The sequence below is a fragment of the Budorcas taxicolor genome, chromosome 22, assembly GCF_023091745.1.
Source record: "Budorcas taxicolor isolate Tak-1 chromosome 22, Takin1.1, whole genome shotgun sequence".
NCBI lineage: Eukaryota > Metazoa > Chordata > Mammalia > Artiodactyla > Bovidae > Budorcas > Budorcas taxicolor.
Window position 1 is genome coordinate 62,323,179 of NC_068931.1, and position 11,131 is coordinate 62,334,309.

An 11,131-nucleotide genomic window follows, 5' to 3' on the forward strand; every position below is an offset into this window, starting at 1 on the left:
CACTGGAGTGGATTGCCATTTCCTTCTTCAGGGGATCTTCCTGACCCAGGGATCAAACCCACGTCCCTTGTGTTTCCTGCATCTGCAGGTAGATTCTTTACTGCTGCCCCACCTGGGAAGCCCAAAGTCACACCCTCTTGTGTCCCCACCAGTAAGGCAGGAGAGCATTCCTTGCTTCACTTTCCTTCCAATATTTGAGGGGGCCAGACCTTAACACGGGCCGTGATCTTCTCACATTCTGGTTCCAGCCTTTTTCTTCAGGCGTATCATGCTCTACTCTGGTTTTGAACTTTTCTTTTTATAAATTCATATGTTTCCAAATTATCTTTCCAATGTGTGGCAGGCCACTTGCACTTTGTTGAAAAGAAAGAAAGAATAAAAAGAAAAGCACCAAGTAAACTGAAAAAGTACTGTTTTATTGATCACCTGTTTCAAAAGAGCAAACATTTTCAGCTTGTGAGTGTCCCCCATATCACTTAAATAATTGTGGAGGTCTAGCTGAGTAGATTTGACTAATAGATGTGATTTTTGAAACAGCAGATATATTATTTCAAAGTTAAGTGAAGATAGAATATTGACATATCCTTTTATCATAAGTTGAACATTTTGTCCAAATGGGAGCTTCCATGCGGAAATAGAGTAGGTTTACATGTGTTTGTGGAAAGAGAGGGAGAAGGACAGACGTGCTCTTTCAGTGACTATATTCTTAGAGATGACTGTGAGGTTGGAAAGGAGAATGAATCCAAGGGAACCTGTTACACCAGCATTCGAGCTCCGGGAACACTCTCTGAACGTCCCCGAGCGTGGCTGCTGGCCAAGGCCGTCTAAGGGGAAGAGACTCGGCCGCAGAAGAGGACGCTGTTGGTCCTGATGTGCTTGATGAGGAACAGGAAAGGGTGATCACAGCGGAAACTCTCAGAATTTCTTCCTGCTCTTGTAATAATTTCTACATCAGTAGCAGCCGCTGCCTCCGTGCCCTCCTCGGTCACCTCCACGAAGCACTTGTGTACGACCTTTGATACCAGCAGATCGCGTCTCCTGGTCATGCCTGAGAAGTCGGCGGCCCCATCACGGAAGGCGTCCACCATCCCCAGGGCTTGCAGTGTGGGCACGAGGTCATAGCTCTCTTCCACTTTAAACCGAGGCAGGTGTAAATCCACTTGTCTCTTCCCCATATTCTGTGGGCTCGTCCACGCTATTAGCTTCTCAGCAGTGAGCTGGTCTTCAAGCTGGAACAGTGGAAAAGGAACAACTGTCAGGATTCTCAGCGGTCATGGGGCCCACCTAACCTTGGATTGAAATGTCTGGAAAACAATTATCTTCACAGTAAACATGAATACAGGAGGTTCAGTTGTATTATACATATAAACTCACTATACTATATACATATAATATTTATATATTGCATGTAATCTTACTGTATAAGCTGAATATTTTGTAATATTTATGTGATAAACTGAGCCTTCTGTATATATATGTGTATATATGCCCATACATAACAGCAGAACCATTAAATAAATTTATTTTGTAAAAGATGAACTATATATCTTCGCTTCTTAAGTTGCCAGATCACTACGTTTCATTTTCAAATAGTCTTGTCTTGTTAACGTCTTTTTGTGCAGTTTTTGCATGATATAATTATAGTGTACAACCCATTATTATTCCTTTAACTTGCTTGACCGATTTGAAAACTTTTCCTGTATAGACATGTTTCTCTAATCAAGTTTAAATTGTTGCATGAAACCACCATTAAGTAGAGATTCAGTGTGTGTGTTTCCTTAATCAATACTTTTAAGCCTTGTGTGTTAGTCCCTAAGCTGCCACATGTATGTTTTATGTGTGACAAGTTCACTGCAAATTCAGCATCACTGGCTATTAGAGTAGTTGCAGATGGCCATTTATGGAATGATGTTTATATGCCAGATATTGTTATCGGTTTCTTTACAAATTATCTTGAACCAATATAACAATGCTGAAAGGAAGATTCACTTCTTTTTAATTCCCAGCAGTGAGGCTCCAATAACTCTGAGAGAATACTTCTAAATGGAAAGTGAACATCAGGATGGGTTGGTTTGTCTCCTCTCTACGAAGCATGGGGTTCAGTCTGCAGAATGGAGCTCAGCATTGTTTTGCTTTGTTTGATTCTGTTCGTGAGTGAATTTGCGTATATTTTCCATGAGTCATCTGCATTTGACTTTTAGTTTCCCCTGCCTTCAAATGAATAGACGGGAATAGGTGAAGTTTTGATGGCTGCAAAATATTAATGTGTGAGCCAAGCATATTTTTTGAAGTGATATTCTAGTTTTCTCAGAATATTACTGGGTCCCGTGAAGTTAAGGTTTTCTACACATTCTTCCACATCACACTGGAAGGGCTATGTTTTTGGAAAATCACAGGATGCCAAGTTCTCCTTCATGATGTTCCATTAGACTCAACAGAGAAGAAACGACACACGCTAGTGTTTTGCTCTCCTGGCGCATCGCCAGCATTCTGTGAGCACTGCCTCCGTGAGCAGCCCACACGGGCCCTGTGTCACCAACAGTGTAAGCAACGGCGTGAAGCACTGTAAACGCCAGGCCTCACCTCCTGCAGACCGTCCACTTCACTGGGAAGCAGCACCAGCATGCTCAGCTCTCCGCCTTTGTATGGGATTTCCAGGATCTTGGCTTGCACGTCCTCCAGTGACACAAAATTGAAGTGATTGGTTTGTTTCATCATCTGCACAGGTTTGCTTGTATCCTGCAATAAATTCATGTGGCAAAAAAAATGCTAAGTGGGCATTAGTCCAAAAGAGAAAAAAAAGATAATCTTATTGAGATACCAAACTCATCTTCCTTCTAAGAGATGGTCTGGGAAATCTGAATTAGAGACAAGAGTTTCTTCAACTATTACCAACTAAATAAAGGTGAAAAAAGAGCCTTGAAAGATCCTACTTCTACTGGCAGTTATAGAAGAAATGATCAAATATGTATTTAACTTTCACATTCTACACAGAGCTATGCTACATTATTATAAATTAATTACGGACAATACCTTGTTCAGCCAAAATTTTTCCTCCGCAGTACTTTCTTTCTTAAATTTCTGGTTCCACTGCCCTTTGAAATAGACGGCATTCACCAGAACCAGAACAGTAGTGCTGTCGAGAGAGTCTTTGGGAAACAGATCCTTGATTCTTTCTGCAAAGACAGAAAACCAAAGGTCTGTCGTGAAAGGCACGAGTGGCTTGTCTGTCAGATGCTTTGAAAGTTGCAAGTGATGATTAAATACTCGCACAAGTCAGCCCGTGAGGGACCGCATGCCCAGCGGTTCACCAGGTGAGGCTTTGCTCACGGCCCCGGCCTCATGGAGCCGCCCTCACGGAGACGCCCCTGCTCCTGCCTGGGAAGGTGTTCAGTGTGTGTGTGTGGGGGCCGCAGTCATGTCACAAGGAACCCTGATGCACTGATTCTAGATACGGTTTCCACAAATCACATTTCTGCACCCCCCCTCACTGCCCCCCTGCGTCCTCTCCTGCTTCCTCCAGCCTGTGAGCATTCTCCTGTTCTTCCTTCCTTCCTCCCTCTCTGTCTTTTCAAATTTGAGCTCAATATTCTGAAGAAGTAGCCAGAATATTCTTCTGGACAATCAACATGCACGCAGTAATCAAGAGCACGTGGCAGACACCATTCCCTGAGGAGTCTTCATCTTCATTCTCCACATTGAGTTGCTGCAGGTTAGCCCTCTGTTTCGAGCAGGGAGACTTTGTCCAGCCACCTGCCCCGGGAGGGGAGGACACCTATGACAATCCTGTGGGAGGGGGACGTGGGCCAGACACCTCCTACTGCAGGGGGTCATTTCTGCAGAAAGGGTGGTTTGGGGGAGAGAAGATTGTTTCCCGATTAACAAAGGGACCCTTTCTAATATCTTCTCTTGGGGAATCATAATCCAGAAGTTAAGCCTCTAATTGAAAGGAAAACTTATGAATCACCCTGAAGTCTGAGCAGAAACTTGGGATCCACAAGAAACTGTCTTCCAGACTTAGCTGTGCCTGCAGGGGGCTGGTCCTGGGAGCACCCCCGCCCGGGTCTCTCTGCACTGACGTGGACCGTCCGCCCCCTGCAGGGCCTCCCCACCCTCCTTGATCTTGTCTCACCCCCGCTCCTGGAAGCCTGGGCAGGGTCCACACTGTGTTCACACACAGCGGGGACTCAGCGGTGACTTTTAATGAGTGACTCTGTCATAACCTACCATTGGTTTGGCTCTCCACCCAGGAGTTAATCATCTTTCGACTTTCCTCTGCAGCATGTTTAAAATCGGCAGATTCCACACTGGCCAGATAAAATTCCTTAACATTATCCATGTATTCCTGTGACGTGAGCAGGAGGAGAGCAGGAATGGAAAGTGATTCATCAGTAACCATGTCGGTATTCCCGAATTAAATGCGATGTGTTAGATCCTGATCAAGCAGAGTTCACAAGCCCATGCCTAGCCCCTCCTCACTGGTGTGCTATCAGCCTCTGGACACTCCAGCGGGTGGGGTTGTGGCTGGGGAGCCTGGCCCCTGGGAGTAATGCCCCCATGTGGGGCCCCAGGCTCCTCTGCACCCCTCGCCCTCCATTAGGAGCTGGGGCCCGAGGACCCGGCATGCAGACTAAAGGTGTGAAAGACGAGGAAACTCACCTGGAGAAACGGAAACTCCTTTTCTCCATAGAGCCTGTTGGCGACCCTCAGCTCATAGGCATCAGTGGATTTCTTTAATTCCGTCAGAAGCTTTTGAAAGTGATGATGAACATTTCCTGGCTTTTCAACCTTCAAACACCAAAAAGTGAGCTCACTGGATTCTGTCAGTGTGAACTCTACACCCCCAGGGTCTGTTGGGTCCCTGTCTAGAGGGAGGTATCCCCGGGGATGATGGTTGTTGCTACTTCCCCTAATTGGCGCGTGTTACTGGAATTAGCTTTCCCAGTCTTTACATTAAATCTTCCAGGTAGCTCTCCCTCCCTGCTCTAACACACTCCAGCCTTTCCTCTGCTGAACTAGAGATGCATCAGCTCAGCTCAGTTCAGTTCAGTCGCTCAGAGAAGCATCAGCATTCCATCAGTGCACTGTCCCTCAGTTATCTCCAACAGTTAGGGTGAAGGTCTCAGCTGAACAGAAGCTCCTGGAGGGCTAGAGCCGCAGAGGATTCCTAACAGTCGTCAGCTGTGTGAGACCATGAGATCTGTACGTTGTCCTATGTTGTGATTCGATGCCCTGTTACAGTCCTTTGAGGGATTACCTCCTAAGACCTGTTGACTGTGATCTGTGGTTCTTCATTGTGACGGCCACACTTCCCAGTGTAGGAACAGTGGGTGCCAGAGAGCCTGGGAACAGCTGTACCTCAGCATCTCTAAGTCTTCAGTGCCATTCACATGAAGACAGGAGAGCTCGGAGAGCTTAGAAACTTCTCCAAGGAGATACAGATAATTTTTTCAATGTAGGCTTGTCTCAATTCAGAATCTCTCACTTTTGGCTAAGAGTTTTAGACTATTTAGATAAACCGTAGCTCTCATTCATTTTCCAAAATACTCCATAATACACTTGATCATATGCTTATTGCTCTTAATCTGAGAGTTAATTAAAACTATGCAATTATAGCAACATATTGTGATTAGTATACTTATTTTTATTCTATATAATAATATATAACCTTAATCAGAGTTTCCATACCCTGGTCCTGCTGTCCTATCTGAAAGTATTTGCATGCGATGTAGCAAGCCTTTTATTGCCCCTGGCTAATTGGGATGATGTCACTGTGGCTGAGAGCCATTGTATTTTTGCCGTGTTCCTCATTCCTGAACAGCAGATCACTATTTGAAGCTCCTTCAGGTTTCTGAGTCCCTGATTTTAAGCATATGCTTCTCTACTTTCAGAAAAACAAAGATATGAGGTAAATAAGTGAAGGGAAGTGAAGTGAAGTCGCTCAGTCATGTCTGACTCTGTGATCCCACGGACTGTAGCCTACCAGGCTCCTCCGTCCATGGGGTTTTCCAGGCAAGAGTCCTGGAGTGGGTTTCCATTTCCTTCTCCAGGGGATCTTCCTGACCCAGGGATCGAACCCAGGTCTCCCTCATTGCAGGCAGATGCTTTGCCGTCTGAGCTACCAGGGAAGTAAATGAGTATGTAATGTGAAATGAGAGGGCTTTCCAGATGGTGCCAGTGGTAAAGAACCTGTCTGCTGAGGCAGGAGACATGAGAGATGCTGGTTCGATCCCTGGGGCGGGAAGGTCCCCTGGGGGCGGGCACGGCAACCCACTGCAGTATTCTTGTCTGGAGAATCCCATGGACAGAGGAGCCTGGAGGGCTACAGTCCATGGGGTCACAAAGAGTAGGACATAACTGAAATGATTTCACACACGCACACACGTGAACTGAGAAACAATTCTCTCCAGCTTGCCTAGCATGACCTCTAAAAATGGACTTCTCCCAGTTTATCTGAAATCTCCAGTTTAAGCTACGACCCTCTTGGACAGATGACCTCCTCCACTTCCAATGCTCTCTGACTCACGGGATTTCCTGTAGCTTGTCCTCTTGGGTTCTCTGCGATTTCACTGAAGTGAAGGACCTGGAGGAGACAGGGAGTGGGACAAGGAGACTGCAACGATCTGTACACATCAGAGGAAGTGAAAAAGAAAGAACGGAAGGACAAAAGAATGCCCACAAACAAAACTGTATACCAAATAAATGCCCCTCACAGAGACAAACTCAAGAGGAAACAAAGAAAAAGCACACGGAACTGTCCAGTGAAAGCTTCATCCTTAAAACACAGTCTGTGTGTGGAAAGCACAAAGCTGCTTGAGCGCTGTCCACTTCAAAGGATCGTGTCTCGTTTTACATTAATTGTTGAGGAAACACGTAAAGATGTCTCCCGTGGATCTTAGTCAGGGCCTCACTTCCAGTGAACTCTTCCATTAAAGCCTCCTCTGGTTCCTGGGCAATTGTAGGGATTCATCCCAGCCCCCAGAAGAAGTCCAGGCACAGGAGCAGGGGGGAGCCCTGCGGGAGAGTGCGTGCCCCACTCTGTGCCCACCAAGTTGTGGGGCTGCTTGAGCTTCCCGTGGGACCGGGGACAGGCAGACCTGTGGTCATCTGCACACCAGCCAGCAGACAAGCCGTGCAGACCTGTGACGGAAAGGCAGCTGCCACCTACCTTCTCCATTTCTGACGCGGTGTTTTCTCGGGCCCCTAAGTAAGTCATGGCTAAGGCTGACGAGATACTGAAAGGGGACAGGAAGATGTTTTCCTTCTCTGATTGTCTGATCTGGTGGAACAGATCGATTGCAAGGTGGATGATTGCTTCACCGAGGGAACTCATGGTGGCCGGATGTGGTCTGGCAGTCCTGGAAGAGCATCAGATGCATTTTATCATTGCTCTAGTGAAGGAAGGCTAGTCTGTAATACTGTAATAATTTTTTTTAATATCTTATATGTGGGTTGCGTGATTCTGGCAATCAGCATTTCTTGTCTTCTTACTTTTCAAGCCTTTTAAAATGAACAGTATACATTTCATAATTAGAGGACTATTGAAATTAGTTTTTAAAGAAAATTTGTGAAAAAGTAATAGAATATCTTTATCTTTTCCTCCTTAGTGATTGCATTAAGACTGAGTAAAAAATGATTTATAACAGACACCAGGCAAAGACTGATGTGGTAACATTCAGCCATCTCCCATTAGGCACCTTCCTCTGTAGAAGGATCTTACTTGAAGGATTTGTGGGTCTTAGACGTCCTACCCCTGATCACATGTGCTTCCAAAGAAGCAAGACTTTCTGGGAAGTAAGTAAATAATCTAAGAACTAAATGAGGAGGAAAAGATGCTTCACTTTTGCTCTGGCAGAATAAGTGAAGAGCCACCATCCAAAGAAATATTGATAGGAGCAGGATGAAAAAAGACCCTAATCCTCGCTATTTCCAGAAAGGATTCATGGAGCTACACAGAGCTTCTGGAAGCAGTTACCTGTGTTCCAGGAGGAGCTGGGCAGGCAGTCTGCAAGCCTGTGTGCCGGGAGCTCTCAGCCCTGGATATATCCCTCTCTAGCCGCCTCCAGTGCCTCAAAGCAGCTGGTATTTCAAGTAGATCAACTTCTGGTTTCTTCACCAGGTACTGTCACCTTCACAAGCACAGTCTCTGTGAGTGAAGATTAGACTATTGTCCAATTCCTTTACTTCCTTCTCATCGCCAGAAGAAACAGAACTGCAGTCACTAGCTCTTGGGAAATACCTGTAGGTGTCTAAGACCAACGACAGTACAGTTAGGCTCCGACTTCTTTACATGCCTTGAGCTGCTATTTCCAAACAGACATAACCCATAAGAATCTGTCTTCTCTTACATGTTGAATTGTCCTTAAGACTACTTCTAACAAAAGTGATGAAATAGCTTACATTTTCTATTTTATGTTCTGAGAGCTGGGCCAACATGATGATGTCCTTGAGAATTATTTGCACAAGTAGGAAAATATTTCAAATTCTCAGTTTAAGAGATACTGGCAAAGTGTCTCAGCCATGTGCGGAGAATAGGTATCAGTTGCCTTCCCCAAAAAGTGGGACCTTGGCTGCGGTCCTCCCTGTGACCCCATCCTCCTGACAGCCACCCAGCTGGTCCCTGAGCTCTAAGGTCGAAGGGAAACTCTTTTTCCTGCAGAGTCACCTGCTCTCAGGGGCCATCTAGGGGGCAGTTTTCTCATTCTTACACAAAGATGTACCAGAAAAATAAATTGAGGTCCATTATGAAGAGATGGGAATACCAGACCACCTAACCTGCCTCTTGAGAAACCTATATGCAGGTCAGGAAGCAACAGTTAGAACTGGACATGGAACAGCAGATTGATTCTAAATAGGAAAAGGAGTACATCAAGCTATATATTGTCACCTTGCATATTTAACTTATATGCAGAGTACATCATGAGAAACGCTGGACTGGAAGAAGCACAAGATGGAATCAAGATTGCCGGGAGAAATATCAATAAGCTCAGATATGCAGATGACACCACCCTTATGGCAGAAAGTGAAGAGGAGCTAAAAAGCCTCTTGATGAAAGTGAAAGAGGACAGAGAAAAGGTTGGCTTAAAGCTCAACATTCAGAAAATGAAGATCACGGCATCTGGTCCCATCACTTCATGGGAAATAGATGGGGAAACAGTGGAAACAGTATCAGACTTAATTTTTTGGGCTCCAAAATCACTGCAGATGGTAATTACAGCCATGAAATTAAAAGACGCTTACTCCTTGGAAGGAAAGTTATGACCAACCTAGACAGCATATTCAAAAGCAGAGACATTATTTTGCTAACAAAAGTCCATCTAGTCAAGGCTATTGTTTTTCCAGTGGTCATGTGTGGATGTGAGAGTTGGACTGTGAAGAAAGCTGAGTGCCAGGGTCCAGCCCCGGTGGATCCAGAGAATTCGAAGTGAGGATGGCGTTGGCGAGGAAAACTTATTTATTTATTAATATAAGATTAGATTAGGAAGAAATAGTGTAGTAGGAAAATTAAGTGGAGAAAGAGGGCTGAATAACTTGGATTACATGGAAGACCAATAAAATTCCAGACAAGGAATTTGCACCATCTACGTTGGGCCACCAGCGCTCGCTTGAATATCTAAGGGTGCCTCGCCTTAGGCTCCCTTTTGCGCAGGTCTTAACAGCCAGGGCAAGTAAGTAGACTTGGTGAGCCTCCACGCACCAGATGGGAATTCAGCCTGAAATTAAAGAAAAGAGGGAAAGGAGGGAGAGGGAGAAAAAGAGAGAGAGACACGGGGGAAACCAGTCCAGCGACTGGCTCCGTCCTCTGTTGTTCAGAAGGCCGTTTATACTTTTGATAAAACATGGAGATCAATGGGTAACACAAAGTTATATAGTGTTAGCAGTCCAGACTCTTATCAAAACCAGGCTTTTCTCTCTGCATACCTAATTGTATACACAAGTCTTAGGTGAGTTACATCATCTTCTGGCCAAAAGGGCCAATTAACATTTTACAGCCTTTTTTCTGATAAGGGTTTGTCAACCAGAAGACTTACTTGTGTTGATCTTTCCAAAGTCTGGTGCCATTCTCAGAAAGCACTAAATAAAGTTACATTCTTACATAGCAAGGACACAAGAGGAGTGCAGTGATATATAACAAAGAGAAAAGTACTTAACTCAAAAGTCTAGTGTTGCTAACATCAAAACTTCTATATATCTTTTTCCATATCCCGTTTACATTGATTAACATCCTCCCAGGTGCCTAAAAGATAAAGAATATGGAGACCTGGCAGCAGTCATTGAGTCAACAGTGAAAACCCTCTACCAATATAATTTTTAACTCTTTCGAAAAGGCTCTATATCTTTAAGATGCTTTTAAGCTTTGTGCCTCTCTCAGTTGGGGGGCTGTAAGCAATTCACAAGCTGTAAGAGGTCCAGGAGAACCTGTTAGGCAAGCTAGAGAGCTATCAGAGGGGGTTTAACTGAAACATCCCTTTCAAATGCAGAAGACTAAAGCCCTGAGTTGACTTTTTTCCAGAGAATATCAGAAGAGTGGAAAAGCAGGCAGATTCTTATTTTTTGGGGGGGGGGGGGGGTTGGTGGATGCTCAGGAAATTCCAGGGGGAAAAGCTGAGGTCTGATTAGCCTTGCCATCAGAGCTCTGCCACATGACCTCATCACGGGTGGAATTCCTCATGCTGGCTCCCGGCAGCTGAGCGCCAAAGAATTGATGCTTTTGAACTGTGGTGCTGGAGAAGACTCTTGAGAGTCCCTTGGACTGCAAGGAGATCCAACCAGTCCATCCTAAAGGAGATCAGTCCTGGGTGTTCTTTGGAATGAATGATGCTAAAGCTGAAACTCCAGTACTTTGACCACCTCATGCGAAGAGTTGACTCGTTGGAAAAGACTCTGATGCTGGGAGGGATTGTGGGCAGGAGGAGAAGGGGACGACAGGGGATGAGATGGCTGGATGGCATCACCGACTTGATGGATGTGAGTCTGAGTGAACTCCGGGAGTTGGTGATGGACAGGGAGGCCTGGTGTGCTGCAGTTCATGGGGTCACTAGAGTCGGACATGACTGAGCGACTGAACTGAGCTGAGCTGAACTGAACTGAACTGAACTGAGCTGAGCTGAGCTGAACTGAGCTGAACTGA

At 45.3% G+C, this 11,131-nt stretch overlaps 1 protein-coding gene across 1 annotated transcript; it reads right to left on the bottom strand.

The window, feature by feature from the left end:
• Positions 1-824: 824 nt before the first annotated feature.
• Positions 825-8,113, bottom strand: LOC128067331 (serpin B4-like). Its single transcript, XM_052660319.1, has 8 exons — positions 7,976-8,113; positions 7,169-7,358; positions 6,527-6,583; positions 4,660-4,788; positions 4,224-4,345; positions 3,034-3,172; positions 2,584-2,739; positions 825-1,229 (listed from the first exon to the last, which is right to left on the bottom strand). The coding sequence occupies exons 2-8, from the start codon at positions 7,331-7,333 to the stop codon at positions 825-827; spliced, it is 1,173 nt and encodes a 390-aa protein (XP_052516279.1). The 5' UTR covers positions 7,334-7,358; positions 7,976-8,113.
• Between the last annotated feature and the right edge of the window lie 3,018 nt (positions 8,114-11,131).